The sequence below is a fragment of the Eptatretus burgeri genome, chromosome 9, assembly GCF_056783735.1.
Source record: "Eptatretus burgeri isolate ZD-2024b chromosome 9, Ebu_testis_v1, whole genome shotgun sequence".
Lineage (NCBI taxonomy): Eukaryota > Metazoa > Chordata > Myxini > Myxiniformes > Myxinidae > Eptatretus > Eptatretus burgeri.
In genome coordinates this window covers 66,709,267-66,728,527 of record NC_140969.1, presented here as the reverse complement: position 1 = coordinate 66,728,527, position 19,261 = coordinate 66,709,267, and the positions used below count along the sequence as shown (strand labels likewise).

Genomic DNA, 19,261 nt, shown 5'->3' with positions numbered 1-19,261 from the left:
AATGGTTCTATTTTGTTGAAAATCCGGATCTGGATACGATAATTGTTTAATTTTTAAAGTATTCTTCACCATTGAGAGATAGGGCCAAAAATGATATAGTACTGTATCGCATGATATCTCAAAAATGTATTGGGCCCGATATGTTCTCATGGATCAGGCATTATGTGGCATTGGTATGCGCTCTTCCTTGTGTCCTTCTCATTTAAAATAGGACCTAAACATAATCTTGTAATGCAATCTCAAGATTAGAGAGACCCTGCTGGAAAGAGTAGAGCCAGATTCACTGACTTGGGAAGTACAATCACTGAGGATGGAATTGGGGAGTCAGAACTCAGATTGCAATAACCACAGCATCACTTCACAAATTGGAAAATGTTTGGACAAAAATTAGCACAAGGGCTAAAATCTGGCAATGTCATCGTATCTGTGGTGATGTAACGGACGAGAGAGTTGGCCTCTTTTGAAGAAAATACAAAGAACGCTTGATGGCATGCATTTCAACAGCCTCCAGAAAGTTATGAGATTAAGCTGGCAAATGAGTGTCAGAAACATGAATTTAAGGGAACTGATAAAACAAATGTGTGTGGAATTTTGATTGAATGGCGATGGAGGTAGTTTTGGCACATTGTAAAAAATGGAAGGAATCTGGCATCCGTGTTGGATCGAACGATCCGTCTTTAAAAATAATTCTTTCTCTTGAATCGCTTCATCAATCGACATGAAACTTCCCAATTATGATCGCGTCGTGATGGGGAATATATGTTTTAAATGTCAACCTGATCGGACGCATGGTCTGGCAGCCAGAATTCTTTAATATTCTGAATTTTGGTTCAGAGATTTAAATCAAACTTGGTGCACGTACAGTATGTATAATGATGCAATGTAGGTGGAGGCATGTCTGGCGTGGTTGAAGAGTGCCCTTCTAGTTTCTTTTTTACATCTTTGTGCCAAATTAGAGATGCCAGTGAAGCTATCTCTTATGTTCATTGTTTTTAGTTCACTTGGACTTTAGTCAGGTGAGCTTATGCGATCAAGCAGTATCTGTAGGTGAGTGAGTCAGTGAGTCTGGAAACACTTCAGTCATTATCATTTGAACCAAACACATGATTTTGATGAAACTTGGCCACAAGCTTCATATCTGATACCTAACTAAGGTGTAATGACTGCATCAAAATCTGCGCACACTCAGTGGGTCGACGAGGGTGGGGGGAGAGGGGTTTGGACCCCAAAATGGGTATTTGCTCTTTTCTCCAAAACCACAGACACAGTTTCGATGAAAGTTGACCATAAACTTCATCACCCATGATGCACCAGAGGGTATCGACCGCATCAATATCTGCACTCATTAAAGGGATCAACGGGAGGGTTTTGACCCCCCCCCCTCCCCCAAAAAATAAAATAGGTATTTGCTCTCTTCTCCGAACCACATACAATTTCAATGAAACTTGACCACAACCTTCATCACCCCCCATGATGTACCAAAGTTTGTTCGCAGCATTAAAAAAAAATTCAGGGTTTAAGGGGGTCTGGGGGGGGGGGGTTAAGTGACTGTTGCTCCTGATCCAGGTGAGCTTCAGGACAGGCGGTCCTATTTTTCTTAAGGTTCCTTCCACTGACTTTGGTGATTTTGTAGTTCATGGGGGGGGGGGGAGGTGCTGAAGTTTATTGTTTGCCCTTTTCACATTGTATTCAACAGTGATTAAACTAGTCTTGCTGCTTTTTTTGCATTATTCAGGTTCTTTCCACTTGCTGAGCCACCAAAATTACAGGACGTAGAAAATGTGAATGGAAATGATGCTCGGTAAGTTTAACTATTGTTTTCCTTACCTTCTAGATGATCTTTTCCATTTCATTTATCTGAATTTTTACCTGTGAATGAAATCTCCGATGCGGTATTTTTAAATACGATGACCCTGATATTATTTCTTACCCCACCTTTTACTCAATACGAGTGGAGTGCCCGCCTGACAGATGATCTTGTTCCAAGCACACAACACTTTCTTCTGACGCATTCCTTTACTTGAGCGGTGCATAGGCAACTGACAGCTCTGTATCCACAAGAAATATATATATATATATATATATATATATATATATATATATATATATATATATATATATATATATATATATATATATACACTCTGGTTACGTGCATGAAGCAAAAACATACTTGCTGCTTATAATTCAAAACACCACTGCAATGGAAAACATGGAGACAGGAAAACTCTACTGTAAATGGTGGGAACTTGTAAACTTGCCTCGTCCTCCCCAAGACCACCGGCAAAGATAAAAACACCCCTATACACGAATTGGGGTCATGCTGATCCTCTGGAGCAAGTCTGGATGTAATTGGGCCAGAACTGTAGGAGGAGTAGCCCAGCAAATAAACACAAACACCGGTCTATAAATTATAGTAAGGATATTTAGCAAAATTTTTCTCCTCTTCATCATTGGACATATTTTCTCATTTTCATCATGTTGCACTTCTGGCTGCTCACATTCTTCCATTTTTCTGATATGGCTCCAGTTTGGCTGAAAAACTGAATTTTAAAATATATATCCAAACTCGTGTGTGTGTGTGTGTGTGTGTGTGTGTGTGTGTGTGTGTGTGTGTGTGTGTGTGTGTGTGTGTGTGTGTGTGTGTGTGTGTGTGTGTGTGTGTGTGTGTGTGTGTGTGTGTGTGTGTTTTTTTTTAGTGTGTCACTGTCTCTCTTCCTTAACTCCAAAACTATAAAACCTAGCAGCCTGAAACTTTGCATGCATACTAAGAAAACTCCAAGGAAGTGCAAGAGTGAAAATTTTGTGTTTGGGTTCATTAAAACACCACTTTTGAAGATCATTAATGGCCTTATTTAATTATATTCTTCATCAGGCGATCCTCAGCCACCTCACTCTCTGGGGTCTTAAGGCATTTCCTGGGTAACCTCGCTCGGATCTGAAGCTGCCACGTTTTTTGGCCTGCTCAACCATACCTTGACTTGGAACAGGCCACAATGATAACTTTTTTTCTTCACTTTCCTCACTCATATTATTGAATGCTTGTTCATCATAGCTACAAATCGCTAGGTACATTGAACTGCTTATAAATGCCCGGAGACACCAGTTGCTTTATTTCACTTCCGCATTAGAATAACCGAGATAATTTTCTTAAGCTAAGCAAAATTACAAAATTTAAGCTCCAGATTTGAAAGTATCAGCAGTTGCAACTCCTAAAAAAGTGTGATTTGTGCAATTCGGACATAGTTTCGAAATTCGGACATCACTATTGCTTGCCAACCATTCAATTGGAGTGCTTGATTGAGTGCTTAAGCCGCTTGCCAAGCACCCTACAGTGGACGACGGAGCAGTTCCTGTCCCGAACGGGATGTCCTGTCGGCAGTTGCTGCAAGGTAGAGCGTGTTCTGATAACTCGTTTTCGCTACACCGTGGATTTAATTCAACAGCAACCGTGCGGGTATTATTCCCTCAACCTCGATCTTCACAGAATAGGGTGTCACCCCATGGGGTTGTCTGACGGTGTAAAGTTCCCGAGGATTTGGTTCATGTATTCTCTCTCTGCCTTCGGTACGATGAGCCCAGATCGTGTTTACTGCATTCTGTACGTGTCATGGGGATCACGTGGTCAGGTCTACCAAATGTGTTTTGCCATCTGATTCAGAAGCACCCCCGGTTCTGTTGATCAGTTTTTAAAGTTCATTAAAGAAATGGGATGAGCAATATAAGCCGCCAGTATCCATATCCGAGGTGTTTAGGTGTGCGGTGTATATAGAGCCTCGTGGCTCTGAAATCACCATTAAACTCCAAAGAGAAAGAAAGAACAACTGCGCCATGTCATTCTGAGCGAATCGTTCACTCACTGCGGACGCTTTTTCCACGTCCGCAGTGAGTCCACGTCATTCAGAGGGAGCGCTTCGTGCCCCGTCATCCTGAGCGAGCGGTTCATGCCCCGTCATCCTGAGCAAGCAGTGAGTGCTGAGCACGATCCCGACTGCATAAACAGTTCCAAGGTGTGTAGGGAAATTGCTAAAGTCCTGAAGTGTTTTAAGGAGGTCTAAGAATACAATATGAAAGCAGCCACTCAAGTCGCCATTATGAAATTCTTTTTTAAATCCCAAGCGAATCAGCCTCCATTTCATCTTCTGAGCCTCAACCTCAACTGCACAGCCTGCCACAAGCAATATGTCCTGTATCCAACCCCAATCATGACAACACTTATTAAGAATATCCCCCTTCCGCTACGCGGTGGGGGATAAAAAGTAATTCATTTTAATGTTTTTATTTGTTATATACTGCTTTTTTGCCCCTCCTCACTTCCCCACCCATCCTCGCTCTCCTCTGCTCCCTTGCTCCCCCACCCTTCCTCACTCCTCCCTGCTTCATCACTCCCCCACCCCTCTCTTTTCTCCCTCTTTTTCTCCCCACCCCCTTAGTTTACCCGTCTTCCGGATGGTGGTTATGTCCGGTCGGACCCTCCCCTCATGCTGCCTTAACTTGCTCTCCCCTCACGCTGCCTTCCCTTTCCGCACCCCTCCTCGCTCCCCCCTCCTTCCTCACTTCCCCACCCCACCTCGATATCTCCATCCCTCACTCCTCGCTCTTCCTCCCTCCTCTCCCCTCATTCTTTCTCTCTCCCACTCCCCTTAATATTCCTGTCAACGAAGCAGTAGGTTGTATTTGTTAATATCTATACTAATGTGCGTACGTGCGCGTGTTCATAATGCATAACATATTCTCTCTGCTAACTTCCCTACCCCAAATCCTCCTTACTCTCCCCCCTCATCTCTCTTTCTCCCTCCACCTTCTCAATCTCCCTCCCCCCCCCCAACACACTCTCTCTCCCCCACCCCTCTCCCTCTCCTCCTTTTTCTCCCCCCTTTCAGTATTCCCATCAGTGAAGCGATGGGTGGTATTTGCTTGTTACTAAAATGACATGGGTTAATGAGGGGTAAATTATTAATTAGTTACTGTATATCGTAAGAAATGTTAACGCAAGTGCTTTGTAACTCCAGTTGGCAGCGACCAGGATCAGATGTGGAGGAAGCTCCTTGTCGCTATAGCCCCGATGTTGGTCTCTCTTTTTTCGCGCTCTTTTGTTTCTGTTATTAGCATTTTAAATCTTTCCCCATTGTCATTTCTCACCTCCCCCACATGTTCCATGTGAACATTGCATATCTACATGTGTGACCTCCACATGTTCTGCATGAAAATGGCCGTACCACGTGTGCGCACTGTACATGTTCCGGTGAGATAGCGCCAACACGAGTGATCGTGGCAGCGTGTGTGCGATCCGCGTGGGGTGGGGGTAGGGAGGTAGTCTCCCAGAGGAGGTCGGCAAACTTCGGCTATATAAAGCAGCCATGCTCAGAGAAGGAGAAAAGCAGTTCACACATGGAGAAGCAATTGATCCCCGATCCACAAGAATGAGTAGTCGATGAACATATTGATTAAAATATGGAAATAAAATTCCAAGATTGGAATTTTTACAACGTAATTCCAAGACCCAGGCCTTGCCGAGCTGAAGGTGCTGTTGCCTAGATCTCTATCCCATGCAGTTGTGCGGCAAGGTGGCTCCACAACCGGTCTGAGAGAGATTGCCACTGGTGGCCAAAGGATCTCGGGGCCGGTTCCTCCTGCATTTGGTGAGGTCCAAGGAACTCCCGGCAATGTTCTTTAAATCCGTTCCTCACGTGACGTCGTCAGACGCATTCATTGGCCGGCTGGCATGATCATATAACTTATTGGTCCGTTTGAGCACAGCTCGTGGTCCAGCCGCTCGATAGCCGTTGGTCGTGAGGATCAGTGAGGCGAGGAGGGTGTGGGCGGTATTAATAAGATGCATAAATGAGAAAAGAGCAAATTTAACAGTGAAAAATACAAAGGGATGAAGGAGAAACACAGTTCAACGAAATACAGTTCTCGCAATGTTAATTTGGAGTTCACAATACACCTACTCTAAAGAGGCAAATTATCATAGAACTAATCAACTAAGTCACCCCTTAACCACCACAGCCCATTCTCATCGCAGTATTTTCATTGCTACTGACATCAAATAGCCATTTCCAAAGATTTGGGGGGGGGGGATTAACGTTTTTAAACCTTCTTTGGAATATAATTACCAAAAATGTCTTATGTATCTTTTGTTTTTAACAAATACAGGCTTGGAGTTGTTCGAGAATTAATCCTGTAATTTCTGTTCGGAAGCAAACGTGCCATTTATTCCCTCGACTTTTCCTTGCAGGCTTACGGTTACTGTGAACGATGATGACAGCTCCAACGAAAGCAAGACGATGCAGATATCCTCAGCGACCCTGGACATTATTATCTCACAAGACACAGGTCAGTCACGCCGAATGGACACAGATAGAATGTTCACACAAGACGGATATGGAGAGATACTGGTTATCATTGAATTGTGATGTGTTGTACCAACATTCTAAATGTCCCCATTTTCCAAGGTTTGATTTCATTTGAGTAACACCATCTCGTCATACAATCTTGTCATGAGATATCCTGCTCACAAGTAAGCAAACAAACAGATAGGGGCGAAAATATAACGTCCGTCCACCTTAGACGGTAGAGGTAATTAATAGTAGATGCACGTGTCGTCGTGTGATGCCTGCGAAGCAACAATGTTAAAGATTAAAATCCTGAATTCATCAAAGCTCTCGGTGAGTACGCTACCTCTGAGCTCTCCTTCCAGATTAGAAAACTCGTTAAAGGGGTTTTAAATTACATCTACCAACGTAAATACTGGTACGAATGTTAATGCAAAGGAATGTAAATACCGGTACCAAATACTGATGAACTATTTCACCGGGTCAAACACGATCACTTTCCACAAAAGAAAAAAACATATCGGCACTGGTATTATCATCGTTCTGCATTTACCAACAAAATGTCTTAATCGCTTGAAAATAAAAAATAATCAGGTTAAGGTGAATGTTTCCGGTACTGACCCAAATATACCGATATTTAAGTCAATAATCAGTCACAGATACACAAGGATATACAAGGAAATTAGATGCAGGAGGAGGCCATTTGGCCCATCATGCATGCACCACATCAACACCAGACAGCAGACCAAAATGCAAAATGCTTTACGATGGTTATTTTTGTAGTTTTTTGGGAGTTTTACTTTCTTTCCAGGGAGGGTGTGGGCTAGGATCGGGTGAGGAATTGGGCGAAGGTGGTGCTTGGGTGAAAAACGCTCAACATTAACCACACACCACCCCTTGACGAGACCTCCACAAACAACACTGCACAGATGCACACATCGGTACCGTACTAAAATCGGGACTAAAAGATTTGTTTGACAAGACTTACCTTTGGTAATCCCATGCTGACTCTCTTTAATTAGTTTGTATTTATTCAAATGGTTCATCATCTGGTCCCTATTTAATGTCTCCCCACAACTGAAGTCAAACTAACAGGTGACTTCATACCAGTGGGCTGGGTGTGGGTACCTCCCTCACCTGCCGTGGCTCTTCAGCAAAAGACTTCTGCGACTCATTGGGACTGACCCAATCTGTCAACTTCCCGACCCGGATCTCGACCAACAGGACTCTATCTCTTCTGGATCTGATTTTGACCAATTTCCTTTAAAATATCTGCCGTTCTTTCTCCGCTCCAATCGGTTCATCTGACCACATGCTTGTCAAAGTCGACATCTCTGGCTGTTATTAGAGAACCACCTCAGCGCTGTCGACTCTGTCATGTCACTCAGGAACTTCCAGCAGCCATCAAACTTTTAGACTGGTCTCCCATCTCTACTTTCTCCAACATCAACTCATCCTGAGAATTCTGTCAAATAAATTTGCTCTCTTTCATCCACATATTTATCCCATCTCGGCTTCAGTTATCCTACCCTTCCTCTTGCCCTTGGTTCACTGAAGCATGTGGCGAGGCAGTTGTCCTGAAACACCTTGCCTTCGCCTCATGGAAGGCAAATCCAACTGAGAGCAATCTCGGTTCTTTCCACAAAGCTCAGAACAAGTGTGTGTGTTTACCCTCAGGAAAGCCAGGAAACAACATCTTTCTAATCTCAAGTCTGAACTCTCAAACCTGTTTCCCTCCTCCAAATACTGGTGGCATCTTGTTAAGTCTGTTTCTGGTGTATGTTCCCTCTCCATCCCCTCCCTTACCTCAAATGGCCGCACAGCTGATACCGCGCATGAAAAGGTTGAATGCCTAAACTCAGTGTTTCCTTCTAAATCTTGTGTCCTGAACCCATCGCTTTCTGTCCCCACCTTACCCAGTCGCACGCAGCTGTCCCTGGACTCTGTGTCCTTTTCTTCTGACAAGGTGGAGAGCTTGCTGTCAAACATTGACTCAGATTCTGCAACCGGTCCAGACGGTATCAGCCTACGTGTCCTAAAAACCTGCCCCTCTGTTCTTGCTCACCCTCTCTCTGTTCTATTCACCCTCTCATTTGCTCAAGGTCATCTACCATCTGCTTGGAAATCAGCAAACATTACCACTCTGCATAAAAAGGTGCAAAAACAGATCCCTGTAACTACAGACCAATCAGCCTTCTCTCAATCATCAGCAAGGTTATGGAATCAATCATCGCTTCAGATATAAAATGCTTCCTCTTCTCCAATGGCTTCACGTCCGATCATCAATTTGGTTTCAGACCAGGTCACTCTACCCTGGATATGCTGCTTCTGCTCTCCCAACAATGGATGGAGTAACTCGATGCCAGACACGAGATCAGGGCAATATCCCTAGACATATCGTGTGCTTTTGACATGGTCTGGCACCCTGCCCCACTCACCAAACTCTCTTCCTATGGTATCCAAGGCCATCTCCACTCATGGCTTGCAGACGTCCTCTCCTGCCACAGTCAACACGTGGCCCTTACTGGAATTCTCTCATCCCCTCTTCCTCTCCAGGCTGGAGTTCCTCAAGGCAGCGTTCTGGGCCCTGTTCTTTTTCTGGTTTTCATCAATGATCTCTCCCACTCTCTGGAAAATTCTCTTTATCTCTTTGCTGATGACTCCACCCTCTGCCATACCATGTGTCATCCCTCAGACCGGCATGCAGCAGCTTCTTCGCTCACTGCAGATCTGGGTAAAATCAGAAACTGGTCCAACACATTGAACATGTCTTTCAATCCGGACACATCTCACACTCGCACTACGTCTCTCCGAAAGGACTGTCTGACAACCCTCACCCCCCTCCCGACCCCCCCCCCCATCTACTTTTTCAATAATCCTCTTTAAGAAGTCCTTTTGCACCTTTCAGTTCCTTCACTTTCATTCAAGCTTCTGGGTCTCACTATCTGCCATGATCTTTCCTCGGAAAGCCACATTTCCAATGCTGTGAAAAGGCATCCTCCGTTGTGAAAAATCCTTCCTTGGCACACCTGCGCTCCTGACCAGGTACAAAGCTTTTATCCGCAGCTGAACAGAGTACTGCTCTCCCATCTGGACTGGTGCTCCTGCCTCTCACCTTTCTTGGTTCCACGGTGTGGAAACCAAGGCATTTAAGATCATTGGTATCGCCCTCAATGAGGCTGACTGAGTCTTTAGTTCTCCCACTCTCTCACTGTAGGCAGGTCAGTGGTCTTTCTGTCTTCTACCGTCTCCTCTCCGGCCTCCCCCTGCTCTGACTGCGATTTGTCCCCCCCCCCCCATATTTCTGCAGAGCGCTCAAGGTCCACCAGCAACCCACTTCTGGTTCAACTACCAAAATCAAGAATCACTGCTCACCTTCACTCTTTCATTCCTCTTTTTTCCTGCCTTTGGAACAAACTCCCACACTTTTAAATCCCACTCTTCCCTCCAGGTCTTCAAAACAGCTGTTCACCACCATCTCTTATCTTACCCAATCCAAAACTATGATCTTATCGACCCCTGCTAATCCACCCCATATCCAACTCCTTCAAATTCCTTGCTTTCCTTCCTGAAAGACGCTGTAGTGTCCATCTTGTATACACCATGTTCCCCACTCCATCCCTCTCCCTTCCACAGATCTCCTAATGTCTCTATTCCCCACTGTTTTGTCCTTGCCTCTCCCACCCCTCATGTCTCCTGCTTCCCTTGTTGTAGGTTCTGTGCGCTTGCTCTCATACGAGCCTCGACCATTGTATATATATATATATATATATATATATATATATATATATACATATATATTTTTTTAAGATGTATAGTTCCCCAATTCTTCTCTGGATCCTTTCTTAAGTAATGGTGTTCCCATCATGTGCTGCCTTTTTGGCTGCTGGTTGCATCATAGGTTAGGTGCGTGGCTATGCCGCTGATACAGTGCCCCTATTACCAGTATGCTCGTACTCATTTTGCTGACTTCGGAAGGATGACAGGCTGAGTCAACACCCTGGTGTTAATTCAGTGGCAAACAGGGCTCGAACTCAGGACCCAAGGATCCCAAGCCACCACCCTAACCAATCTTTACTTTCCAATCCTCTGGTACCTGTACTGACTCCAGTGAGCTATGAAAGATATCCGTTAACATCTCGCTTACCTACTCAGCCACCTCCATCAATACTCTCGGGTGCATATTATCTTGTCCCGGAGCCTTAACTATTCTTAGATTACCGAGCTGTTCCTTCACTTCCTCCACTCCAACCTGGATCTTCTGTAAAAGCCCTTCCTCACCTCCTCGATAGATACTCTCAGCTATTGGCAATTTTCCTGACTCTTCTTGTGTAAAAGTTGAAGTTAAATACCTGTTTAATAAGCCTGCCATCTCACTTTCATCACTAACCACTCTCCCGGTGCTCTTCCTCAATGGGCCCACACTGGTCCTCACCTGTTCTTTCCCCGTGATATACTTAAAGAATGCCTTGCTATTATGTTTCATATTCTTATCCATGTGCTTCTCATACTCTCTTTTGGCTTGATGAGTTATTTTCTTCACTTTCCTCTGTTTACTCCGATCATGATATAACTCCAGTCCTGTTATTTTATCTATCTTCTATATACAGTATCTATATATTACTAAAACTCTCATCTTGTATGTATGTATGTTCCCGAAATACAGCCAAAACGGTACAAGATAGCACAAAAATTTTAGTGCCACCTTACTCACCATTCTCCTGTGGTGTACAGTATCAAGTTTCGTTCAAATCGGGCAATGACATCGGGCAATATTAAAAAATCAATTCCCGATTCAGTCAAGTACTCTTCGGGAGAATTTGACCAATGCAAACAATCTGTAGAGTTCACTGGAGTTCACTGTATAGTTCACCAATGCAAACAATCTGTATGGAACTGTATAGTTCACTGGAGCTATCTTGTTTTTTTTTTTTTCTTGAAATGATTTTTTTCATCAACCGCTGTCACAACGGGAACCCAACGGGTTCACGGGTCATCTAGTACCTAATAAATGCCTTCTGCTTCTCCTTTATAGCATAGCTAAATGTAACCCTTGCATGAATATTTGACTCACTTTTACACACAGTTGATTCATTGATCCTGTAATGCAGCCCACAGATGCCGCACTTTCACCTCTTGCCGACTTATCTCACAAATCAAGTTTGTTTTTTGTGCATCATGTCATAACCTTTCTCTGCCTTTTGGCATGATTAATTTTGTCCATCGTTTGATGTTTGGGTGCCATTATTAACTGTTCCATCCATCCACTGGGACCATACTCTGTGCAGAGTGTTGGTGCTGCCTAAGCAGTCTCCTTGGCTATTGGGTACAATCTTGGACGGGTTGCCACTCCGACACATTATACCAGCATGCTGGCACTCATTTTGCCGACCCCAGAAGGATTACAGGCAGACTCAACCCCACCTGGTATTAATTCAACTGATGAGGGGGATCCCAAGCCTGCCACCCTAACCATTAAGCCAGCACCAGGCATATTAACTGTTGTGAGTCCCGTATATCTGGAACTACAGTATCTTGATATGTCATTTCCTGGTCGATGACTATTCATTTTTAAATTTGGCTTTGTTCCTGTATGCTGTTCTGATTACTATAAACTGTGCCGATAAATAACAAAGGGCTCATAATAGGAGGTAATCGTACGTGCGGATGCAAACAATGACTCATCTCAGCTGAAAAACCGCGATTGGCCAAAAATAAATTTCGCGATAACTAAATCGGGACACAATAGGCTGCCTGCAATTGGTTGAAACTCACGACATTAGAACCCGCAATATTTGAGGGTTTACTGTACAAATACCTGCTGAATTGCTATGAACACAACTGCAACCTTTACAGATGCAAAACCCGCAACCCCCTGGCACAAATCTCGATAACAAAATACTGTACGTGAAATCATCACACAAAAAACACTCATCTTGATGTGGCGTAGGAGCTTCCACAACCTCATGCGAATAACCGGAAGTGACGTCGCCATCTGTGAAGATGGTCATTGTAAAAGCACTTATGTGAGTATCGAATATAAAACTTGGGAGATTCGGTGTGAACGGCAAGTAAATTGCTGCAAATAAACAGGATGAAACGTTGCCCCTGTAAAAATATTCATCACCTTCATGTTGAACTTCGTTCCTGTGCAAAAGCTTCAATTCATGCACCAGTGATGCCACATCGAGGGGGAGGGGGTTTTGTTTCCTTGCTTTAAGAATTAAGAAGGATTTCGATATAAATTTGAGATTATCACCCAGGAACCGGTCGGTGTGTTGACAGGGCATGAACTATTTACTCGTTGCCAAAAAGTACATAATGTTGCCATTTTCAAAGATGTGCACGTAACAGTGCAGGATTACATCATAAGTCACAATGATTGTGGATTGGAGTGCATGGAAGATTGTCATTGTTATGAATTTTCCGTCAGGTAATGATACGGCAATCGAGCACTACCTGGATGGCACCGCTGACAACTTTGTGGAGGTGCAAGAGGCTGCGGCAGAGTTGGCACCCCCTGTGGTGGGCTCAGGCGTTTTCATTGGGGATGGAAGCCCCATTCCTTCAACCGTGTCCAACAGTGAGGGTGCAGAGGAGCCCACCCCGATAAACTCGAGCTCGAGCACGCCGCAGGTTGGGAGTGCAAGAACTGAGTTCCAGAAAGCGATGGTTTAGGCGAATACAGATATCGGGGTTGACACAGGAATGAATAGTTTTATAGTTTCACTTTGTTTTTGTATTTTGGTGGCTTTGTCTGTGCCAAGAGACTTTGTCGCTAATTTGTAAAGTCCTCGGTGCAGACTTGTATGTATTTGATTCTCAATGGCAACTTGCATCAATGTTATACTTCGTTCTAAAAAAACAATTGACACCTTTTTAATAAATTAGTAATTTAGGGGTGTGGATGACAGGAAGGAATCATTGATTACTTTAATTTAAAATGGAAAAACCTAATCTCAATTTCCCTGCCCCTTGCCAACAGGTAACACCCACAAACAGCCTGAAGCGGCCACCAACACAGCGCAAAAAATGCGAGTTGGCTTTGTTAAACTGTGCCGCAGTCCTCACTGCAGTTGTGTTGGGTGGAGATGCACGAGAGGTATGGCGTCAGGGTCTTGGCTCATCTGCTGAAGATACGTCCGACTTGGAGCGTGTTCCAGCTGCTGAACGAGGTGCACGGCGCAGGGACAGTTTATTCCAGCGGACGGGTCGTTTTCGCCGCAGTTCAAGCCCACCAAGCCGTAAGCCCAGCTGCAAAGATGACAGTAGCTCAGGACCTGCTGTGGCTGCACCTCAGGGAGAGCCACAGGCATCAGTAACGCTTGAATCACTTTCTTCAATCTCGGAGTGCAACTCCACGCGCTCACTGCTGCGCTCTGACAGTGACGAGCTGGAGACGGTGACACCCCCACCGCATGATTCTCCTCCACCTTGCAGCTCACCAGTGCTTGAATTAGAGTCCAAACCTCCTGAGTATCCCCCAGCACTTGTGACGCCACCATACAACCCCATGACAGCTGCTGCTATTCTTGAGGTGGTTACTCAAAAGCGTCATCATCGCACACCGTCTGACACTGCTGTCCTAGGGCCCACTGACCCAGCACATCGGCGCACACCATCTGGCAGTAGTGAAGGGAGGCACTCCCCAACCGGTTGGTTACTAGTTTTATCGCATCATCTTGTCTCGGATCATCTCGCCTTTCCTTCTGCACATCACACGTTTCGCCAGATTAACTTCTATTTATTTTTTTATTCCAATTCTCGTTTCAATTTTAAAAAAAAACATCCCATTTTTATTTATTTATTTATTTATTGCTAAAAAATAGTTTTGGTTTGTTGACCGAATCAAATATTTGGCCACAATTTGGATATCCTTTGGAAATGTATTATTGAAAGTTGTTTCATGCCTCCTGTAGAAAAAGAACATCATGCTGCTGCTGATGCCTCTTTGCATTTATCGGCTTGTAAAAGGGGGTGTTGGGTGGGGGAGGGGGGTGGAGGGCGGATAAGGAGGGGATTAATGTTGATCACAAGACTCATTCATATGTCGAGTCCATAAACATTGGAACTCTTAACTAACATGGGATGATTTGTGCACAGATGACATGAATCGGGTAGGCGCTTCAAAAGGAGGGCTCGCGGGGAAAAGGGTGATGAAGAATTGGGTTTGTTTTAGCCACGGGAGTTGGAAGGGGGGGGTGTATCAGAGAGGAATGCGGACATGTTGACTCAAGCTGAAGGGATAGGCAGAACTTGTCTCTCTCTCGCATACGTAACAGCTATTTAGTAAACTTCACAAAAGTATGCCAAACTATTTTAGTAATAAGAAGAGATTTTTTAACTACTTTGCTCATGTGCTGCTCTAACATAAATTGTTTTTGGTCGAGATGATCAAGGCTCGTGGAAGAGCGAGAGCAGAATGGAAGGGAACAAAATGGAAAGGGGGAAACAGCAGAGTAGAAGTAGATGAGATCAAGAGTGCAAGTGAAGGTGAGATCAAGAGTAGGGGAGAAGGACATGGGGTGAACAGGCTGAATGAAACAGCAAGAAGACGAATAAGAAGAAGAAGAAGAGGGAAGTGGGGATGAAACAGAAAAGGAACATACCAACCGACAACTAGCAAATGAAAAGAGGGAGGGGGGATCACAATAACCTGGAAAAAGCAGTGCTTGGGAATGGGATAATTTGGGGTAGAATTGATAACGACATTAGTTTTATGAACTTTGTTTTCAATGAGCATTCATTCACTGTTTGTGCTGGATTATTTTCTTGCCTGCATTCCTGTTCGTTGTCATAGTTGTACACGTGTTTCTGAAAAGATTGGCATTGTTGCTTTTCTTTAAAGATCTTGACTGTGCTTACGGTGCCAAGCTTCGTCTATTTTTTTCGTCATAACAGTGGTTGTGTGCCTTTTTGTATTCCTGATTTATTTATTTTACTTTTGTTATTTTTATTTAATTTTGCTTCTTAGCTAATGACTATGGAGGAAGTCCATACCATGAAATGGGTGACCACTTGCGAATTGTGGAGGCACGAGGAACAACTTTGTGGCGCCATACTCCAGAAGAGCAACGTGACCCAACGTTGGAGAGGCCAAGGACACTTGAGTTCTCCCCTAGGCCACGCCCAGCATCTGGAAGTGCCACCTCAAGAAGCCGTATTGATCCATGGCGTTTTGTGTCTCCAGGTGGTCGTGCCCTCGTTGGCACAGATTCGCCTGCCAGCAGCTCTGGAACGGCAACACCAACAAACACTGGTGACAGTTGTACACCTGCTTTGTGTGCTCGACAACAAAGCTGTGAGGCTCCACCACCCACACCTCCTCGGCACGAATACTCCTCGCCACGGCACTACTCCTCACCCCGACATGATTACTGCTCGCCCCGACACGACTACTCCTCACCCCGACACGACAATGCTCCTGTAGCCAATGCCAGACCGTGGTTCCATCGTGGACGCTCATACCCAGGCTGCCCTAGTTCGCTGCTCGATCTGGATGTGGAAGGGCAAAGTCAAGATGGCACCGTACCCTTATGTGAGCCAATGACGCGGCTGTAAGCCGATCATTAGCTCGCACCACAGGCTGCCTGCCAAATCCCTTTGATCTTCTGGCCAACAGTGTACTACCAAAGAGCCTGTGTGGTACCATGATGCACAAGTGTGATGTCATTGATTCACACATTAATATCTCAACACAGATACTGAATTGTTTTCATGAAGAAGTCGCTTTTTGTTAAAGCCTGATATTTATCCCTGAGCAATGATGAGCTTGATGGGTGCTTATTCAACACTGGAACTCTGTAAATCATGTATCCCACATTGTTTTGTATCTCCTAGTTTCGGTGATCTTGCACTCAAAATTGTTTTCAAAACTGAGATTTAATGTCTTGGATTTTTATAGATGTTGCTTCTAAGTGAAGTAAGGGAACATATCTCAGTGGTACAATATAGCTTGCGATTGTCTTGAAATGACCTATTTTAGGGGGCAAAACTGGAATGATGACCCACTGATTATGCTGTCAGGTACTGTTATATCTTCGTCTCTTGGGCGACCGCACGTCTATGCATTTGGATTGGTTTACATGTTGTAGAAGACTACTGCTGATGCCATCATGTCGTTAAACACTAATGGTTGTGGTTTGTGAGCACCTTGTAAATAATTCCTGCATGCTCAAATAGTGGAATAGCATTTGTGTTTTAATTGTATACATGGAACCAAATGGAAAAAAGAAAGGAAGATCCTGTTCGGTCCTGTGTTTCCATCATAAGCTCCCCCATCTTCCCTCCTTTCTCCTGTTTTCCCATGCACTCATGAGTGTTGTGCCATCTATACAATGGTGGTTGGCTTTGCATCATTCTCACACCATGGATCTCACAACACATGGTTGTGCGTTTGCTGTGAAGCCTTCATGGGAGCATGGGGTGGTAGGGAGGAAAGTTGGGGGAGGGTGGTGTGAGTTACCTGACTGGTTTTTCAACCACTGGCACTGTAGGCATAGTAGCCATCGTGAAGTTTGATCTCCGACCACCTGCAAAGGTTGCGGGGTTAAATAGTAATATTCCTTAAAGCTGCTGTCTGCATTGTGGGCATTGTTTTGTGCCCTGAAAAAGAATTCTAAACAAACGAATTAATATTGTATTATAATTGTTGTAACTTGTGCTTTCATTTCTGTGTTTGTACATAGTTCAAAAAGGAGTGATTGCAGAGCGCCTGTGGTGGTGCATGTTGCTGCATTTATTATTATTTTTATATTTTTTAATTTTTTTTTTTCCCAAAGCCTCCATGCTTTCAATCGACAGTTCCAAAAGACGTTTGTTCAGTCCACATCTCATCTAGAAGTTTCATTCCTCGAACCTAACATTCCTGTTTGTTACCCTCCACCTCCATGATTGGTATATTTTCCTTGTTTCATGTTTTGTTTTTTAAAACTTTGTGCAATTGATTCTGAATTCTCAAATCCATGTTCTCATTCTCGTTTAAAATTTTTTAAACCGTTTATTCTAATTTTGCGTCACACATTCAGCTCGGCCTTTCTTGGCCAGAAACGGGGAATGTGACTGTGGCCTTTGTGCTACTCCAGGTACAGCACCAGGTATTTGGAAAATTGAAGATGAACCGTTTTCAATGGTTTTATCGAATACTGTTCTGTTTTTTTTTTTTTTTTTTTTTTTTTTAATACAAATGCTGTTTTAATTTATACGATAAATAAAAGCCAGTTCATGTTCTGGCAAAGTAAGACAATGACTATCATTATCTGTTATCTTGAAAGGAGATAAGTGCTGCAGATGTGGTCCATCCGGTGGCTTTGTTGGGAGATGGTTGGCAAAAGGTGTTATAAATGCGAGTTTGTCTGGTCAGTTTCTATTTTTGTTTTAAATTAATCATTCCCTCGGCAATGTCAGCTCTATCCTGTCTACCTGACTTCCATGCCTTGCTTTCATAGCCAGACCCACCTCCGTTTCAACGTCGACCGCTGTTTTAGCTCTTGTCTTGGACAACACAGTGAACAGTGTCACCGTCTTTGGAGGTGTTTATATTTTTATTTTATTCTTTAAACATTTGCTTCTTCTTGTTATGTGTTCTTTGTTGTGAGTCATGTTTGTATTGCAGTGAAGCTTTGTTTGGAACCACTTGCCCGAAACGTCTTTTGCAGATGCGCATGCACTGAAGCACTTTACATGGTTGAGGAGGGGGTGGGGAGGAGATCATTGTGAGCATCACATAATTAAGGTCGATGCACAATTGGGCTGACAACAGTATTTAGCTAGCACAATGCAAGCAGCAGTTGTAGCTTGTGGGCCAAACATGGCCAAGGAATTAACTTTTACATTGGTTTTGCACTATATATTGGCAAAGCACACAAACGGTGTTTGTTTGTTTGTTTTTGGATGGGCTTCTTAAGTTTGAGCTCAATAATACTTTATGTTCTGTCTACTGAATTCTCTCCTGCTTGCTGAAGTATATATTCCAATAAGCAATCACTTTCAAGAGGGATTGCATGCCAACTGATGTGGCTTCCTCCCATCTCTCTGCCTGCGCCGTGCTGGGAAATCAGCACTCAGTGTCACGTGTCCCTTTGTGATTTCATCTTGTTTTGTAATTGTTTTATAAAGTGGTTTGCTTCTGCTTCCCAAAATCTCCAGTGCATCTGATATATTAATAATTTTGGCTTCCAGCAATCTCGCATGTCCCAAAATTTGAAGTTGGGCCCGTTTTGCTTTTTTTTTTCCTCCAATTTCGCTTTTATTGTTCCGGTAGCGAAAGCTATTGGTACGTGGTGTAAATGTGATCCCCAACAGCCTCCTTTATTCTTTGCTTGCTGTTGTCTCTCCACATCATCTCCAGTGCCACATTTCGCAGCTTGTTTGGCAATTTGCTCCACGACATGGTGTTTGTGCTACTGATGTTGATGTTTTGTCACAGCAACGTGAGTGGCTGTATTGCCACCATTGCAGGGAATTTGTATGATAGAATCGAATAAAAGTGGCAATTTTCATAAAATCTGGTTTGTCCTGTATCGACCATTGCATCTCGTCGTGTTTATTTGCTCAGCAGGAAGGTGATTGGCGTTCGATGCTGAGAATATTAACCTTGCATAGCATCTTTATACTCAACTGTGGTAGTTGTTTCTCATTCAGAAACTTAAGAGTTTTGTTTCATTAATCTTTGTTATGAAATTCGTGTGACATTAATTGGTTCGCAAGATAGCTCAGATTTAGTGCCTATAACCTTAATTTGGGTTTAATCGTCAACCCAACTAGAAGCCAACACCCTGATTCGTAAGTTCGGGGTGTTGCCACAATCAGTTTGCCATTGATCATACAGGATGTTTTGTTGAGGTTTATCTAAATGGTTAGATAACAGGAGTAATTTGTATTTTATTCTGAACAAAATTTTTTTTTTTAATGATAATTACTGA

At 43.7% G+C, this 19,261-nt stretch overlaps 1 protein-coding gene across 3 annotated transcripts in view; it reads left to right on the top strand.

Moving 5' to 3' along the window:
• The window catches only part of LOC147020263 (mitogen-activated protein kinase kinase kinase 9-like), a 118,779-nt gene extending 99,936 nt beyond the window's left edge, over window positions 1–18,843 (top strand). For 2 of the 3 annotated variants that reach the window (XM_085895506.1, XM_085895505.1), the window contains 5 exons: window positions 1,736–1,801; window positions 6,242–6,339; window positions 12,772–12,974; window positions 13,324–13,993; window positions 15,313–18,843. In XM_085895506.1, the coding sequence (XP_085751632.1) occupies window positions 1,736–1,801; window positions 6,242–6,339; window positions 12,772–12,974; window positions 13,324–13,993; window positions 15,313–15,899 (1,624 nt within the window). In that variant the 3' untranslated portion in view covers window positions 15,900–18,843. The remainder of the gene's footprint in view (window positions 1–1,735; window positions 1,802–6,241; window positions 6,340–12,771; window positions 12,975–13,323; window positions 13,994–15,312) is intronic. The other variant, XM_085895507.1, reaches the window with a different exon arrangement.
• The last annotated feature ends 418 nt before the right edge of the window (window positions 18,844–19,261 follow it).